At 47.7% G+C, this 18,284-nt stretch overlaps 1 protein-coding gene across 3 annotated transcripts; it reads left to right on the top strand.

The window, feature by feature from the left end:
- The first annotated feature begins 214 nt into the window (after positions 1-214).
- On the top strand, positions 215-17,187 carry IL17RE (interleukin 17 receptor E). Of its 3 annotated transcripts, XM_066351437.1 has the most exons (16): positions 215-433; positions 780-795; positions 1,361-1,483; positions 4,375-4,472; positions 4,725-4,884; positions 4,978-5,117; positions 7,647-7,715; positions 8,599-8,665; positions 9,666-9,841; positions 9,923-9,970; positions 10,052-10,097; positions 10,273-10,421; positions 14,533-14,595; positions 15,364-15,415; positions 15,494-15,592; positions 16,055-17,187. In XM_066351437.1, the coding sequence occupies exons 1-16, from the start codon at positions 302-304 to the stop codon at positions 16,609-16,611; spliced, it is 1,995 nt and encodes a 664-aa protein (XP_066207534.1). In that variant the 5' UTR covers positions 215-301; the 3' UTR covers positions 16,612-17,187. The 3 variants fall into 3 exon arrangements, with proteins under 3 accessions (XP_066207534.1, XP_066207533.1, XP_066207535.1); XM_066351436.1 differs by lacking the exon at positions 15,364-15,415 and having other exon boundaries at positions 15,504-15,592; XM_066351438.1 differs by lacking the exons at positions 7,647-7,715; positions 15,364-15,415 and having other exon boundaries at positions 15,504-15,592.
- Positions 17,188-18,284: the final 1,097 nt, after the last annotated feature.

Below are 18,284 nucleotides of genomic sequence, written 5' to 3'. Positions count from 1 at the left end.
TTCCTAACTCTGTGCTGACCTTTTTCCTGCTATTTCTCTGACAGAACAGGAGCCTCTTGCCCTACAGTTGGGAACAGTAGGGTTTTCTGGGGGGCAAGCTCAGTCCCTCTGCCTGGAAGAGAAGGAATGTGACCAGTCCTGCTTGTTAGGATCAAGGAGGAGCTTTGGGGCTGGGCGGGGCAGGGGCAGGCTGAGGCGAGGGCTCCTGCTGGCACTGTGCTCCCTGCTGTACTACAAAGCCGGGCCGCCCACCTTCAGGCCGTGAAGCCATGTTCTGGGTGCCTTGACCCAAAGGAAGCCCATGGTGTGCCCCAGACTGGCAGCCCTGCTCTTGCTTCTCCAGCTGCTACTCACTGGCCTTTCCGCCTCTATTGGGATTGGCTGCCTCTGTCTGCCCCACTGGAACGCCTGCTGTCGGCTGGCCTCCCACATGGTAAGCTGCCGTTGCTAGGTGGGGATACCTGCCTGGCACAGGCTGGCAAAGCTCCCCACTCTCCTGTTAGTCCTTTTCTACCTCCCCAAGTCCCTGTGCTCTGTTGGCAGCTTCAGTGTGTTCTGGTCTACACAGTCTCAAAGGGTTAGCCAAGTTCCTGGTGGGCTGAGGGCCTGGGCAGGGTGGAACTGGGAAGAAAAGAGCCACAGTGGATAAAGGCGGTTAGCTTCTGGACCTCAGAATTAGATAATTTGGAGCAAAGACCCCAGGGGGAATGCTCTTTGTGGGAATCCTTACTATTTATACTTCTCTCCTTTTTTTCCCCTACTGGGCCCTGTGCCTTCAGGATGACAGTTTTACTGGTAAGTCTCATTCCCCGCCCTGCTCCTCTGCCCCACACCCCTTTTGTTTTAGATCCCCAGTGAACATTCCATTCTAGTTTTGGTTCCTAGCCTGAGAAGTAGCATACTATCAAGGAAAAAGCAAAGAGTTTAGAATTAGTAGAAGCCTGGATTTGTATTACCATTCTGCCACATACTCCATGTGTGGCTGCAGTCAGTGCACTTAACCCCTCTTACTCTCAGTTTCTGAGGGCTCTATCAGCATAGTAGAAGTGATTGTATGATAGACTGTTGCCCCTGAGCTGTGGGAAGGATTAAATGGGAAACACTGTAAATCTCCAGGTGCCACCCCGCTAACCATCAATAATAAAACAACCTTCATATTTTCCCACACATTATCTCACTTTACCGTGACCACAGCCCCACTTTGTAAATGATAAAGTTGAGGCTTAGTGGGTTCTATAGCTTGCCCAGGTCACACAGCCAAGATTTAAGTGTCAGAGCTCAGCCTCAAATCCAACTTGATTAAGGCAGGAGAGACCTCCTTGGACCCTACCACTTAATTTTTTTAATTCATCTTTTGCAGAAACATCTCCCCATATTCCTTGCCATACCCGATTGGCCCTCTCCATCTCCCCAAAGCCTTGGGATGCTTGGCTCTGGAACTGCCCCTGCTGTTTGTGTCTGCACTTGGTGTCAACTCCTTCAGGTATGAGAAATGGCTCTTGGGCCATTCTCAGTGGGGATGTGAATTAGGATCATTTCCAGGGGAGGGAGACGGAAGCAACTGAGACTTATAATAGAACATATTTGGCCCTGGCCGGTTGGCTCAGCGGTAGAGCGTCGGCCTAGCGTGCGGAGGACCCGGGTTCGATTCCCGGCCAGGGCACACAGGAGAAGCGTCCATTTGCTTCTCCACCCCTCCGCCGCACTTTCCTCTCTGTCTCTCTCTTCCCCTCCCGCAGCCAAGGCTCCATTGGAGCAAAAGATGGCCCGGGCGCTGGGGATGGCTCTGTGGCCTCTGCCCCAGGCGCTAGAGTGGCTCTGGTCGCAATATGGCGACGCCCAGGATGGGCAGAGCATCGCCCCCTGGCGGGCAGAGCGTCGCCCCCTGGTGGGCGTGCCGGGTGGATCCCGGTCGGGCGCATGCGGGAGTCTGTCTGACTGTCTCTCCCTGTTTCCAGCTTCAGAAAAATGAAAAAAAAAAAAAAAAAAAAAAAAAAAAAAAAAAAAAAAAAAAAAAATAATAATAGAACATATTTGTTTTATTGTTGACCTCAACAGAGCCATAGGTCATCCTAAAATAGCACAGCATGACTGATATTCATGAGTTCATTTGTATCATTTTGTGAAGGTGTTTTTCCTTTCAGCTGGTACCAATTCTTAGAATTAAAATGTTGAGTTCTAGAAATTTACTATTATTACCTTCTATTTGCAAAGTAAGATTGTTCTTACTCAACTCTGTATTTTTATTGCCTAGCTCAGTGCCAATACATACTAAATGTCAATACACTGCTTAAGAATTGGCAGTTTGGAAAAAAAAAAAGAATTAGCAGTTTGTAATTTTTCACCGTTATAAATGATGCCACAATGAACATCTTTAAAATGTCCTCAGAGCCCTGGCTGGGTAACTTAGTTGGTTAAAGTGTCGTCCTGATACACCAAGGTTGCAAGTTCGATCCCTGGTCAAGGCACATACAAGAATGAACCAATGAATGCATAAATAGTGAAACAACACATCAATGTTTCTCTCTCTCTCTAAAAATAAATCAATAAAAAAAATTTTTAAAGAAATTCTCTACTTTTTCTCTACTTAAGAAATTAATCCTGAGGCCACTCTACCAAATCCAGGAGACATATCAGCTCTACCTAATACATAGAAACAAACAAAAGGAAACAGCAGATATGCAGAGAGAAAGAAACATGCCCCAAATGAAAGAACAGGAAAAATCTCCAGAAAAGGAAATAGAGGCAAGCAAACTACCAGATACAGAGTTCAAAACAATGGCTATAAGGATGCTCAAGGAGCTAAGTGAGAACTTCAACAGCATAAAAAAGGACATAGAAACCACAAAAAAGAAACAGTCAGAAATGAAGAATACACTAACTAAAATAAAGAATAATTTGTCTGGCCTGTGGTGGCACAGTGGATAAAGCATCAACCTGGAATGCTGAGGTCACCAGTTTGCAACCCCAGGCTTACCCAGTCAAGGCACATACAAGAAGCAACTATGAGTTGATGCTTCCTGCTCCCCCTGACCCCATCTCTCTCTCTCTCTCTCTCTCTCTCTCTCTCTGCTTTCTAAAATCAATCAATAAATTTTTTTTAAAAAAGAATAATTTACAGGAAATCAATAACAGAGTAGCCCTGGCTGATAGCTCAGTTGGTTAAAGCATCATCCTAATACACCAAGGCTGTGGGTTTGATCCCTGGTCAGGTCACATTCAGGAGTCAACCAATGAATGCATAAATAAGTAGAACAACAAAATTGATGTTTCTCTCTAAAATCAATTTAAAAATCCAATAGAGTAGATGAAACTGAAAAACAAATCAGCAATTTGGAATATAAGGAAGCAAAAAACACCCAATCAGAACAACAAAAATAAAGAATCCAAAAAAATAAAAAATAGTGTAAGGAACCTCTGGGACAACTTTAAGCTAAGCAACATTTGCATCATGGGGATGCTGGAAAGAAGAGAGAGAGTAAGAAATTAAAAACCTACTTGAAAAAACAATGACAGAAAAATTTTCTAACCTGGTAAAGGAAATAGACATACAAGTCCAAGAAGCACAGAGTTCCAAACAAGATGAATCCAAAGAGGCCCACACCAAGACACATCGTGATTAAAATGCCAAAGGTTAAAGACAAAGAAAGAATCTTAAAAGAAGCAACAGAAAAGCAGTTAGTTAACTGCAAGGGAGCTCCTGTTAACTGTCAGCTGATTTCACAACAGAAATTTTGCAGGCCAGAAGAGAATGACAAGAAATATACAAAAATAAATAAAAATAAAAGAAATTAATTCTTTTTTATTGTATCACAACTTTCAGGACTAAAGAGGCTTGATGTCATTACCATTCTTGATCTAAAATGACTTACTATCTGGCCCTGGCCAACTGGCTTGGTGGTAGAGCGTTGACTCACCATGTGGAAGTCCCAGGTTTGATTTCTGACCAGGGCACACAGGAGAAGTGCCCATCTGCTTCTCCATCCTCCCCCTCTCCTTTCTATCTCTCTCTCCCCCTCCTGCAGCCAAGGTCCATTAGAGCAAAGTTGGCCCAGGCACTAAGGATGGCTCCATGGCCTCCACCTCAGGCGCTAGAATGGCTCTGGTAGCAATAGAGCAATGCCCCAGATGGGCAGAGCATTGCCCCCTGGTGGGCATGCCAGGTGGATCCTGGTCGGGTGCATGTGGGAGTCTGTCTCTCTGCCTCCCTGCTTCTCACTTCAGAAAAATACAAAAAATAAAAATAATAAAAAATAATAAATAAATAAATAAATAAATAAATAAAATTACTTACTATCCAACATTGGGCCATCATCTCCAGGTAGGGGAGAGTCAGTGAAGAGCTGGATATTTAACGTGTCCTTCCCTGTGCAGGCCTTCAGTGGGGCTGGTTCCACCACCTGATACAGAAATACAAAAAGTCTTACATGTTCCAGTTCTGTGGGAGACACAAGATGCCAGCATCTGTTCAGGTACTCTCCTTGCCAGTTCCAGCCCTTCCCTATGCCCCACAACCCTTTCCTTTCTGGCCTCTCATTTTGATCTCCAGCCATGTAAGAGATGGAAAGTGTGTAGATAAAGTAGACTATTCTTTTATTGTAGTGAGGGAAACTGAGGCCTACATGTTCAGCAACTTGCCTGTGGTATCCCAGGTTTCAGAGGAAGAAATAGAAGCTGGAGATCCTGATTCCTGGTTTAAGGCCAACCTTGCTTTCTGCCTACAGAGGAAACTGCTGGGTCGCTGTTGCCTGTCAGAAAAAGGCCATCACATCTCCACCCTCTCCCCAGACATCTCTCATGAGAGGCTACGCTTCAGAAGGACTCAATCTTTGATTCCAGAGGCAGTGGAAGGTCTCCCAAGACAGGACTCACAAAGACATAAAGGTAAAGATTGGGTGTGACTGGAGATGGGCAGTCAAGTAGTGGTGCCTTTGCTAAGGCCAAGAGACAAGGTCAACAAGTCCCCCTTCTCCCTAGGGCCTGAGTTCTACTTTGATTTGCTGCCTGAGGCACGGGCTATTCGAGTGAGCATCCCTCCAGGCCCTGAGGTCAACGTGCGTCTTTGTCACCAGTGGGCACTAGAGTGCGAAGAGCTGAGCAGTCCCTTTGATGCCCAGGTATGGAGTCCCATTTCCCTGTAAAAAGCTAGGTCACACAGTGCTGGAGCAAAAACAGCTTACCCATTATACATACAGGGAGACCGAGGTCCAGGGAGGGAAGATAATTCTCCAAGACCCACAAGTCCAAAGTGCTTAGCATTAAGACTTCTTTGGATTAGACAGAAAATGCAGGGTGTCTTGTCTCCTAGTAGGAGAGGAGGGAAAAGGGCATGCAGAGTTCTGGAGCAGCCATGAATGATTAACAAAGAAATGAATATGGTATTTAACCCCAATGAGAGGAGCCTCAGTGAGATTCAAGTTGCATTAAGAAACTTTTTCAGTTCCTTTAAGAAACTCTTTTCTCTGCCTGACCAGTCGGTGGCACAGTGGATAGAGCATTGACCTGGGATGCTGAGGACCCAGGTTCGAAACCTTGAGGTCTTTGGCTTGAGTGTGGGACCATAGACATGACTCCATGGTCACTGGCTTGAGCCCAAATGTCGCTGGCTTGAGCAAGGGGTCACTGGCTCAGCTGGAGCCCACCGATTAAGGCAAATATGAGAAAGCAATCAATGAACAACTACGGTGCTCCAACTATGAACTGATGCTTCTCATCTCTCCCTTCTTGTCTGTCTGTCCCTGTCTGCCTGTCTCTCTCTTTTTCTTTTTCTTTTTTTTGCTAAAAAAACCAAAACCCTTGTTTACAGTTAATACAATTTACAGGAACTGATGCTGCACACCTGAGCCTCTCAGCCCTTTTGTTTTGTTTTGTTTTTACAAATACAGAGAGAGTCAGAGAGAGGGACAGATAGGGACAGACAGACAGGAAGGGAGAGAGATGAGAAGCATCAATTCTTTGTTGCAGCATCTTAGTTGTTCATTGATTGCTTGTTCATTGATTGCTTTCTCATATGTGCCTTGACTAGGAAGGCTACAGCAAAGCGAGTGACCCCTTGCTCAAGCCAGTGACCTTGGGCTCAAGCCAGCAACCATGGGGTCAGGTCTATGATCCCACGCTCAAGTCAGTGACCCAGTGCTCAAGCCGGATGAACCCATGCCCAAGCCGGCAACCTCAGGATTTTGAACCTGGGTCCTCCACATCCCAGTCCAATGCTCTATCCACTGTGCCACCGCCTGGTCAGGCTCTTGGCACCTTTTATTTATAAAAGGGTGATAAACCTGACCTGTGGTGGCACAGTGGATAAAGCACTGACCTGGAATGCTGAGGTTACTGGTTTGAAACCCTGGGCTTGCCTGGTCGAGGCACATATGGGAGTTGATGCTTCCTGTTCCTCCCCTCTTCTCTCTCTCTAAAATCAATAAATAAAATATTTAAAAAAATAAAATTAAATGGTGATGGTACCCCCCAAGATCACTGTAATGCTAGCATTTAATTGAGTTACTGCTTTAGCACTTAGCACCCACCTGGCATACTGTGGGGCTCATTGAATATATATTCCTTTCCCTGTCTCCTCCCTTCCTTGACTCCATATACAGCCTGGTGCAAAAGTAGGTTTACAGTAATGAGTAGGTGAAACATATAGTTTGTTTTGTATTTATTTATTTATTTTTACTGAGAAAGAGATAGACAGGAACAGACAGGATGGGAGAGAGATGAGAAGCATCAACTTATCATTGTGGAACTTTAGTTGTTCATCAATTGCTTTCTCATATGTGCCTTGATGGGGGGCTCCAGCTGGGCCAGTGACCCCTTGCTCAAGCCAGTGACCTTGGGCTCAAGCCAGTGACCTTTGGGCTCAAGCCAGTGATCATGGGGTTATGTTTATGATCCCATACTCAAGCTGGTGACCCTGCGCTCAAACCAAATGAGTCCACTCAAGCCGGTGACCTTGGGGTTTCAAACCTGGGTCCTCAGGGTTCCAGGTCGATGCTCTATCCACTGCACTACTGGTCAGGCATAGTTTATATTTTTAAAAAATATTGATTTGAAAGACAGACAGAGAGAGAGAGAGAGAGAGAGAGAGAAATAGATACTGTTTTGTTGTTCCATTCATTCATACACAACTTTGGCATATTGGGACAATGCTCTAAACAAGTAAGGCTAACAAGCTAGGGCTAGTTTATTCTTGTATAATTATTGTATTATTTTCCATACAAACAACTATAAACCTACTTTTTCCCCACCCTGTTTTGAGACACCTAGAGAAAATGGTCAGATTATAGAACAGTGCTCCTTTGGGAGAAAAGTTTTTGTTTTGTTTTGTTTTTTTAATAAATTTTTTTTAATTATACCTTGCATTTTTATTTTTATTTTATTTTATTTATTCATTTTTAGAGAGGAGCAAGAGAAACAGAGAGAGAGAAGGGGGGAGGAGCTGGAAGCATCAACTCCCATATGTGCCTTGACCAGGCAAGCCCAGGGTTTCGAACCGGCGACCTCAGCATGGGAGAAAAGTTTTTGATGAAAAAATTGTTTCATATAAGAGAAAAGATAAGGTGTTGGCCAACATCCTAGCTCCCTCCTGCCCTCATCCTGAGTTCCTATGCTCTTTCTCTTATGCTCTCCCTTTACTGCTTCATCAACAGAAAACTGTGTCTTGGGGCCACACTGTAGACCTGCCTTATGAATTCTTCCTGCCCTGTCTGTGCATAGAGGTGAGTAGAGGAAAAAGTGTGGTTGTCCATGGCCCCACTCGTAGGCCCCCAGATAGTGCAGTTGGTCAACCTTATCTCCAGTAAGTCAGGTTTTAAAAGGACTGGGTGTTAATGAGGTGCTTGAGGAGACAGGTGCCAGCTTGACTGAGCCACATGCTGAGGCAGAGATGGAAGTGTCCAGCTGAACATGAGACATTCTTAGGTGTGATACCAACCTCAACTCCACCCAAACGCAGCTTTCCTTGGTTCAGACCTGGCTTTAATCCACAGAGTTGGAGTAGACAGCTGCCTTCACTGTGTGTACTGCTCAGTCACAGTGAGGGCAGATGGCCATTGCAAGGTTGCATATAGCCCCACTAGCCCTCATGGTATTCCTTCTTTCCATAATTCTGAAGTCTAACATTAAGACTTCTTTGGATTAATTGGAAAAGGCAGAGGGCCTTGTCACCCAGGGGGAACCTAAAGGGAAGGGGCAGGCAGAGACTTGGAACACTGAGCATCTGCCAGGGTAGAAATCCATTAGGCATTTGGGCAGCCCAGACAGAGGGGCCCACACAGGGCACTAGGTACTCTGGGAACCACTGAGAGTGGACTGAGATGTGGACCTCGCAATCTGCCTTTTCTGGGGCCACGTTCTCCTCCCCAGGGACAAGAGGATACAGCCCCTCACTAACTGATCTCATTCTCATACTCTGGAGTTCCTCCCAGTGTCAGGCACCACTTACTCTTGCTTATGTGCTGCATTGCTCCCGTCTTCAATGCCCTGCCCGCTCAGGCAGCTTGCACCGGGACAGGGTCAACCCAGATGAGTTTCAGTGATATAGGAAATGAGTGATATAGAAAAAGCCCTTCCTCTGACCACTCCACTCCCCTGTCCCCACAGGCATCCTACCTGCAAGAGGACACCGTGAGGCGCAAAAAATGTCCCTTTGAGAGCTGGCCTGAAGCCTGTGAGTGCTGCTCATATGCACTCTTGTGCACACACAGACTCTCTCTGTCTCTTCCATACATGTACACACACATATGTGCACACACTTCACACCTGTGTTGGAGGAAGCCCCTAGAAGGCATGCAGGCATTTCCCCTGGAGTCAGTAGGAAAAAAGGGCTACCATTTCTACTGATCAGCCTGCCAATAAATCAGTGTCAAACATTATACTAGGTACTGTGGAAGGTTCAGGAATATGAGACCAGGAGGTAGTGTCCTGAGGAGGAACCAGAAGAGCTGGGCTCTCTCACATCCCAGCTCTGACATTTATTCTTCTCTGAGCCTCAGTTTCCTCACCTGTAAAATAATGATACTTGCCCTGCCTTACTTTCCAACTGTTTAAGAATCTTGACTTCAATATGATTTTTGAAAGAGGTTGGTGACATCTAAAGTCCACACATACTGTCCACACATACCTTATTGTCCCCACGCTGAAGAGACAAAACACTCAAACATGACAAATGAATAGCACAAAGCAGACTACAATCCAGGGCAGGGTTGCTTGGAAGAACTAGCCTGTGGGGCATGAATTTAGCAAAGGGAGAAGCCAGTGAAGGCTGTCATTAGCAAGAGAAAGTCTCAGAAGAGGTGACACCTGAGCTGAGCTCAGAAAATGAGCGGGATTTAGGGAGGAGAGAAGGGAGGGGAAGGCATTCCTGGTTCCGAGAAAAATTTTAGCAAAGATATGAAGATTTCTAGTTTGGGGAGCAGCAAAGAGCTAGCCAGAATGGAGGTGCAGGAAGGAGAGGAGACAGTGAAATAGAAAAGGCATGCTCATCGTTTGGGTTCCTAGACAGGCAGGAACTGTGCCTGCTCATCGTTTGGGTTCCTAGACAGGCAGGAACTGTGCTGGGCACCTTCACAAACATTGTCTCCTATGCCCTATGGATGGGGGTGACAACATGAGGCCAAAGCAGGGTTCAGGCCTCCCTAGGCCTCACTCTGCCCCTGCTGTCTGCCCAGATGGCTCAGACTTTTGGAAGTCAGTGAACTTTACTGACCACAGCCACCACAGTCAGATGATCATGGCCCTGACACTCCGCTGTCCACTGAAGCTGGAGGCCTCCCTCTGCCAGAGACAAGGCTGGCACACCCTCTGCGAAGACTTCCCCAATGCCACAGCGCAAGAGTCAGAGGGGGTGAGACAGGCCTCCCCAGGACCTGGGTGGGCAGGGCTGGGGCCCAGGGCCCTGCTCCCTAACTTCTTTCTCCCACCACAGTGGTATGTTTTAGAGAAGGTGGACTTGCACCCCCAGCTCTGCTTTAAGGTACAAGGGTGGATGAGAGGGGGTGGTTGGGGTCTGGATGGTACCTGGAGCTTGCTGACCTGCTATTCTTGGATTTCTCAGTTCTCTTATGGAAACAGCAGCCACGTGGAATGTCCCCATCAGACTGGTGAGCCAATAAGCAACCCTGGCTGGCAACCCCTCCCACCATTTCACTCTCACCCAACTGTGACCAAGCCAAACTCTAGCCCTGGTCTGACTTCTCTGTCAACTTCAGCCCAGCTCATATCATCTCCTGCAGAAAGGGTCCCTCACATGACACCCATTTTACAACTCCCTGGCAGCCCCATCCTGGACTGTGAGCATGGAAATCCAAGCCCAGCAGCTGATCCTTCACTTCTCCACAAAGATGCATGCCACCTTCAGTGCTGCTTGGAGCCACCCAGACTTGGGGCAGGACAGCCTAGTGCCACCTGTGTACAGCATCAGCCAGGTATGGCCTAGCCAGGCCTTGACTTCCACTAGGTCCTATTGCTCAGAACATAGCAGGGAGAGGCAAGGGAAAGTCCTGACTTACATCATCTGGTTATTTATTACTTGATTAAGCTTTGGTCCCCAGTCAGCAGGGACTTTCATGGGGCAGTTTCTTTCTTTCTTTCTTTCTTTCTTTCTTTCTTTCTTTCTTTCTTTCTTTCTTTCTTTCTTTCTTTCTTTCTTTCTTTCTTTCCTTCCTTCCTTCCTTCCTTCCTTCCTTCCTTCCTTCCTTCCTTCCTTCCTTCCTTCCTTCCTTCCTTCTCTCTCTCTTTCTTTTCCTTCCTTCCTTCCTTCCTTCCTTCCTTCCTTCCTTCCTTCCTTCCTTCCTTCCTTCCCTCCCTCCCTCCCTCCCTTCCTTAACTTCCTTCCTTCCTTCCTTCCTCTCTTCTTTTTCTAGTGAGAGACATACACACACACACAGACACACAGAGACAGGAAGGGAGAAAGATGAGAAGCATCAACTTGTAGTTGTGGCACTTTAGTTGTTCATTGATTGTTTCTCATATGTGCTTGACAGGGGGCAGGGGGACTCCAGTTGAGCCAGTGACCCCTTGCTCAAGCCAGTGACCCTGGGCTTCAAGCCAGCGACCTTTGAGCTCAAGCCAGCTATAGGGTCATGCCTCTGATCCCACACTCAAGTCGGCGACCCCGCACTCAAGCTGGTGAACCTACGCTCAAGCCAGCAACCTTGGAGTTTAGAACCTGGGTCTTCAGTGTACCCAGGTCGATGCTCTATTCACTGCACCACCAGTCAAGCAGGGAAGTTTCTAATTCTTTCATTTTCTGAACTTATAAGGTTAAACAGAGACAAAAGACTGGTCCTCTCACTATAGCCCGGCAGCTCAGTAGGTTTGAGCATTATTCTGATACACCAAGGTATGGGTTCAATCCCTGATCAGCGCACATACAAAGATCAAGCAATGATTGCATATATAAGCAAAACAACACACTTGCATATGCACACACATTTTTATATATATAGAGAATATATATATATAGGCCCTGGCCAGTCGGCCTGGCATGCAGATATCCTGGGTTTGATCCCCCAGTCAGGGCAAACATGAGAGAGTGACCATCTGCTTCTCTTTCCCTCCCTCTCCGTCTTCTCTCTCTCTTCTCCTCTCACAGCCAGTGGCTCAATTTGTTCTAGCCCCAAGCACTGAGGATAGCTTGGTTGATTCTAGCATTGACCTCAGACATGGGTTGCTGTTTGGATCCAAGTTGGAGCACATTCAGGAGTCTGTTTATCTCCCCTTCTTTCACTTTAAAAAAAAGAAAAAAATATATATATGTAAATTAAAACAAAAACAAAAAGACTGTCCCTCTCATGTCTAGCTGTTCTCTGGCTCACTCAAACTGCTGCCACGTTTTATTTATACTGTTGCTCTCTCGAACTCAGCTGTTCTCTACCACCATTCTCCTGCCCGCCTCCACCAGGCACTTGGCAGAACTTCTCTGATTTCCTTGGGAGACAGAGACACCGGTAGCTGCAGTGCTTTCTGTAGAATACTCTAAACTACTGACAGATTTAACTCTTATGTGAACTAAGAACAATTTGACTAGCAGACTTTCTTCTCTGTATCTGATATAAGAAACCACAATCAAATATATCTTCAAAACCATAGTCCCAAGCTGACTAAGCATGAGTAGCTCTTTGCTGTTCTTTTTCTTTTTCCTTCCCCTCCTCTCCCCTCCCTCCCTCCCTCCCTCCCTCCCTCCCTTCCTTCCTTCCTTCCCTTCCTTCTCTCTCTCTCTCTTTCTTTTTTTCTTTCCTTTTCTTTCTCTCTCTCTCTTTCCTCTTTGAGGAAAGAGAGAGAGAGAAAGGGAGAGAGATGAGAAATGTCAATTCATAGTTGCATCACTTAGTTCAGGGGTTGGGAACCTATGGCTCACGAGCCAGATGTGGCTCTTTTGATGGCTGCATCTGGCTCACAGACAAATATTTAATTAAAAAAATAATAATGTTAAAAATATAAAACATTCTCATGTATTACAATCCATTCATTTCCTACCACTCATGTTCATGGTTGCGGGTGGCTGGAGCCAATCACAACTGTCCTCCGGGACAACGCCAAATTTTTATTGGATAATGCGTAACATACATGGGTTGTTGTATGGCTCTCACAGAATTACATTTTAAAATATATGGTGTTCATGGCTCTCTCAGCCAAAAAGGTTCCTGACCCCTGCCTTAGTTGTTCACTGATTGCTTCTCATACATGCCTTGACCAGGGGGTGGGGGTTCCAGTGGAGCCAGTAACCCCTCACTAAAGCTGGCAACCTTGGGCTCAAGCCAGTGACCTTTGGCTTTAGGCTAGTAACCTTGAGATCATGTCCATAATCCAGCACTCAAGCTGGAAATCCCATGCTCAAGCTGGCAATCCCGTGCTCAAGCTGGCAATCCCGTGCTCAAGCTGGTGAGCCTGTGCTTAAAGCAGATGAGCCCATGCTCAAGCTGGTGACCTTGGCGTTTCTTTCTTTTTTTTTCCAAGTGAGAGGAGGAGAGATAGAGAGACAGAATCTCACATGCACCCTGCCTGGGATCCACCTGGCAACTCCCATCTGGGGCTGATTCTCTGCCCAGCTGGGGCCATGCTCGCAACTGAGCTATTTTTAGCACCTGAGGCTGAGGCTCCACAGAGCCATCCTCAGCACCTGGGGCTGATGCACTCAAACCAATTGAGCCATGGCTGAGGGAGAGAAAGAGAGAAAGAGAGAGAGAGAGAGGGAGAGAAAGAGAAAGAGAAGGCATAGAGGCAGGGGTGGAGAAGCAGATGGCTGCTTCTCCTGTGTGCCCTGACCTGGAATCAAACCTGGGACATTCACGTGCTGGACCTCAGGGTTTCAAACCTGGGACCTCAGCGTCCCAGGTTAATGCTTTATCCACTGCACCACCACTGGTCAGGCTCACTGTTCTTTCTTAAATACTCATTTGCAGCTTACTTATTTGTTTTGTATTCTCTGAGGGCTCCCAGACAAACAGGTGGTAGCAAATGCTTAAAATTGAAGATCAAGTTGTGTGTGAAAACCTGAAATTGAGAGCTAAATCCATGGTCTCATTTGTTTCTGTGAACTTCAGAAAGACCATTTTCACTGAGTTCAGTCATGATTTGAGAGCCCCTGCATTGGCACTTGCTCACAGCTGACTGGACAATGGACTCTGGGACATAGTAGGGTAGGGAGTAGGGGATGGAGGGTGTTCCCAAAGGATGGAGATTCTGATTAGCCTCTTACCTAGCATCCAGAACATAGGGCAGAGCTACTCCTGCCTATAGACAGATGGCAATTATTCTGTCCAATTCAGAATGCATTTATTGAGTTCCTACTCTGAGCCGATCCTGTCATAGGCTCTGGGAGATACAAGAAAAGTACTTGTACATAACAGTCTCTGCCCCTAGGATGCCACAGTGTAATAATAGCTACTACTATTAAAAGAATACTCACTGCACTGTGTAGTATAGTGTTCACATGCATATTTCCATGTGATGCTCAATAACCTAATAAACCAAGGATTATTACCCTCCACAGACAAATGAAAAAAACTGAGGCTCAGGGATCAATGTGCCAAATATCACACAGTTAGGAATCACAAAGGCAATAGTTAAGCCTATTAGTTGTGATCTCCTGACTTCACAACTTACAAGCTTCCCAGTGGATAACCTACCCCTTCAGGTACGCGGAACAGGAGGGGGGCAGTATATTATTAGCCTCCCAGTTTTGTGAGCTGCTGGAGGACAGAGACAACATCTGTGCCTGCCTTCTTTCCACAGGGATAGGCACAGAGGCTGGGTTTCATACAACACCCAGAGTATATCTGTTGACAAGTACCTATTGCCTCATTAATGTGTATCTATGCAGCAGTTCCAATCTGGGAATGATCAGTGGGATCTAGGAATGAAGCCAGGGAAGTCTTCTGGTCAGGTGTGGCACTTGGCCTTACGCCGGGGAGGATTTGGGTGGGGAGTGTGGGGGGTAGAAAGGAGGAACAGCATGAGCAAAGGCTTAGAGGCCTGGACAGAGCCAGAAATGCTTCCATGTGAACATTTTGTTCTTTATTCCAACAAACTCAGGGCTCAAACCTGGTGACGCTAGACCTCATCATCCCCTTCCTGAGGCCAGGGGGTTGTGTCCTGGTAAGGAATCCTGCCCTCCCTCTTTACATGCTCCCCTAGCACTACTCCACAGGTGGCATGTGGGGCAAATCCAGTCTACAAAAATATTTGGTTTGGACAGCATGGTGTTTGAAATTGGAATCTGTTGCCACCTTTTAAATATTGGGAGATGGGGTTGGGAGGCTGAGTGAAAAAGATAAGGGTATTAAGCAAATAAAAAAAGACTTATAGACACAGACAACAGTGTGAGGATTGCAGCAGGGGAAGGGGGCGAGATGGAGGATAGAGGAGTGATAGATGCTGATGGAGGGAAACTTGACTTTGGGTGATGAACACAGAGTGCAATATACAGATGACATATTGTAGAATTATGCACCTGAAACTGTATAATTTTATTAACCAATATCACCCAATAAATTAAATAAAAAGTTAAAATAAATGTTTTCAGTAAGCATAAAAAATACTGGGAGATATCATATTTTAAAAAGCTGATTTCTGTCTTCTCTTGAAAAATTAGAAAACCTGGGGACATTCAGGCCTGGGGACAACAGGGTGGAGCTCAGTGGTGTCTGATTACTTCAGCCAAGGCCTGTGCCCTCCAGGTCCTCATGGACACCCTGGCCAACTTTGAGTCGACTCTTTGAGTTTCTCACTGTTGACCTGTTCTGTGCTGGATGAAGCCCCTACCCAGTCCCCCCGCCCCCCTTCACCATCCTCATGCCTCATTTTACTTCCCGTGGAGGAGGAGCTATACTATGGCTCACAGGGTGGGGGGCTATGTGCCCTTAGGTGTGGAGGTCAGATGTCCAGTTTGCTTGGAAGCACCTCTTGTGTCCTGATGGTGAGTTCTTTGTGGGGAGGATTAAGAGGGAGGTTGGGCACTGAAGAGCCCAGCTTGGCCTCACCTTGCTTGACTCAGTCTCTCATAGACACCTGGGACTATTGATTCTGGCACTGCTGGCTCTCACCATCCTATTGGGAGTAGTTCTGGTCCTAACCCTCCGGCGCCCACTGTCAGGTAAGCTTACTAGGGGGTAATTTGGGAAGTTAGACTTGCCCAGCTCCTGGGCTAGTTATCCTCATCCATACCCTGCCCAGGCTCTCTATCCCAAGAGCCATGTACCTGGCGCTGCACCCAGCTCTCTGCTACCTAAGGGGGTGCGCCTCAGGCCCCGTGGTGGGCAGAAATGATTAAGGCAGGGCAAAGGTACCTCTGTGCAGGTGACTCAATGTACCAAGTCTCCGGGAAAGAGGCGAGTGAAACCCAGCCTGCGCTGCACCTGTCAAGCCTGGCACCCTGGCCCTCACCCCTTTATCTAAGTAGCCCCAAACCACCGTATATACTAGAGGTGCCTTGAGTACTCACCCCCAGCACAGATAAGAAACTGGGTGCACTCTATGAGGTAGCCATGAGGCCTAAGTAGGAAGAGCTGGGCTATCCCTTAACCTCCACTGTGTTCATCTGTTGCTTCCTCTCTAGGCCCCGGCGGAGCGCAGCCGGTGCTGCTTCTGCATGCAGCGGACTCAGAGGCGCAGCGGCGCCTCGTGGGAGCTCTTGCGGAACTGCTGAGGGCCACGCTGGGCAGCGGGCGCGACGTGATCGTGGACCTGTGGGAGGGAACGCGCGTGGCACGCGTCGGCCCGCTGCCGTGGCTGTGGGCGGCGCGGACGCAGGTGGTGCGGGAGCAGGGCACCGTGCTGCTGCTGTGGAGCAGCGCCGGTACCAGCCCCTTCTGCGGCGGGGACCCCAGCACCGCACTCCTGCGCGCCCTGCTCCGTACCGCCCCGCGCCCGCTTCTGCTGCTCGCTTACTTCAGTCGCCTCTGCGCCAAGGGCGACATTCCCCCACCGCTGCGCGCCCTGCCGCGCTATCGCCTGCTGCGAGACCTGCCTCGCCTGCTGCGGGCGCTGGACGCCCGGCCTTCCATCCAAGCCACCGGCTGCGGCCGCCTCGGCTCTCGGCAGTGCCTGCAGAGTCGCCTGGAACTGTGCCGCCAGCTGGAACGCGAGGCAGCCAAACTTGCCCACCAAGGCTGAGCAGAGCTCCCTGGCAATCCGGAGGTCTGGGCCGCAGGCGTAGGGGCAATGGCTGGCATCCCAAAAGGAGGCTCCTACCCTGGAATTCTCTGGCTGACTCCTGAGGACTACTGCCCAAAAGCCTTATTCCCTGCCATCCAGCCCTGGAGCAGAGAACCGGCTCACTCCTAGCCCTTGCACGCGTGTGTCTAACTTCTTCCTGATGTTTGCTTGCCTCTCAGAACCCTCAGCGAGGGAGTCTCTTTACTAAGGGCTCCTCTGACTCCAGTCCTGATGGGGGAGGAGTATCTTTCCAATTATTCTCTGAAAAATTCTAGAGAGTGATCTGCACATACCCTGTTTCTCCATGTATAAGACACACCTTTTCCGAAAATTTTGGGGTCTAAAAACTGGGTGCGTCTTATACAGTGTTTGTAGAAGTGTGGCATTTCAAATGCCATAGATGGAACTGAGTATGAGGCACTATATGAGGACAGTGATTCATCATCAGACACAGATGAGGACAAGCTAATGGATGGGCATTTTGACAGTGATGTGGAGTTGAATTTTATGATGAATAAAACTTGAGTTCAATAACTTTATGTAATACATTTTTTTTTCTTCAAATTTCAGGCCCCAAAATTAAGGTGCGCCTTATACATGGGGAAATACGGTACTCCTGTGCAGGCTGGAGAGACTAGGGCAGGGGTATGGGAGGCAGGAGCCATAGCAGTTCTGAAGGGGGTTGCCTCCATGGAAGTGGGAGATAATTCCCTTGGGGGCCAGGGATCCTCCTTTTCCAAGACCCAGGCCTTGCCCAGATGGGGAAGGAGGGAGAACTGAACCCAGGGAAAAAGGTTTTGGCCTTGGGTGGCCAGGGCAAAGGTGGGACTGTGGACACCAAGATGGAGAAAGATGAATAAAGGCAAACATGATGCCCTGGCCAGATTTCGGTTGGTTGGGCATAGTCCCAAAGCTCTAAAGTTGCCAGCTTGATGCCAGGTCAGGGCACATACAGGAACAGATTGATGTTCCTGTTTCTCTCTCCTTTCCTCTCTCAATAAAATCAATAAATAAAATCTTAAAAAGAGAGAGAGAAGCAACTATGAGCTGATCTTTCCTGCTCCTCACCCTCCCCACACCTTAAAAAAAAAGGTGAACATGATGGATAAACTAAGAAACACAGTGAGCATCTCTAGTGTACCCAGGATACTTAGTGGGGGAAGGGTCAGCACAGCCCTGCCTGGGGGTTGTTATCCATCAGTTTGTGACTTAAACCCTCCATGTCCACACCCACATTCCCATCCAGCATGCAGTGCCACTGGAAAGGCAAAGGAGGACCTGGAAATCTTGATCCTCAATGTACTTCTTTCATAAGAAGAGAGGGGAAAGAAAGTTCAAAAAAAGTGGTGTGTGTCCATCAGCACACAGCCAGCCCATGGCAAAAGCACAAATGGGACCCCTGTCTGCCTGGCTCTGAACCTAGGCTCCTTCCCCCACCCCTACCACACTTCAGCATAGGGCTGGAAGTGGTGAAAAGCCCACTTTCTGGTGCCCCTTGTCCTTGCTATTAGAAAGCCTAAGTCCCTGAGGTTCAGGGAATCTGTGTGAAGGGACCCTGGGTGCCCGTAAGAGGGGATCCAGTGGACCCAAAGATCTCAGAGTCATGTGGGAAGGAAAAATGACTCAAGATT

The sequence above is a fragment of the Saccopteryx leptura genome, chromosome 10 (genome assembly GCF_036850995.1).
Source record: "Saccopteryx leptura isolate mSacLep1 chromosome 10, mSacLep1_pri_phased_curated, whole genome shotgun sequence".
Taxonomy (NCBI): domain Eukaryota; kingdom Metazoa; phylum Chordata; class Mammalia; order Chiroptera; family Emballonuridae; genus Saccopteryx; species Saccopteryx leptura.
Note: the sequence above shows the minus strand (reverse complement) of the source record. Positions and strands in the feature narration are given on the sequence as shown.

Bases quoted from the DNA above. Each gene is read 5' to 3' on its own strand.
- IL17RE (XM_066351436.1), top strand. From the start codon at position 302: ATGGTGTGCCCCAGACTGGCAGCCCTGCTCTTGCTTCTCCAGCTGCTA. The intron at 4,885-4,977 runs GTAAAGATTGGG...CCTTCTCCCTAG, and splicing joins GGACTCACAAAGACATAAAG to GGCCTGAGTTCTACTTTGAT. The intron at 9,842-9,922 runs GTGAGACAGGCC...CTCCCACCACAG, and splicing joins CAGCGCAAGAGTCAGAGGGG to TGGTATGTTTTAGAGAAGGT.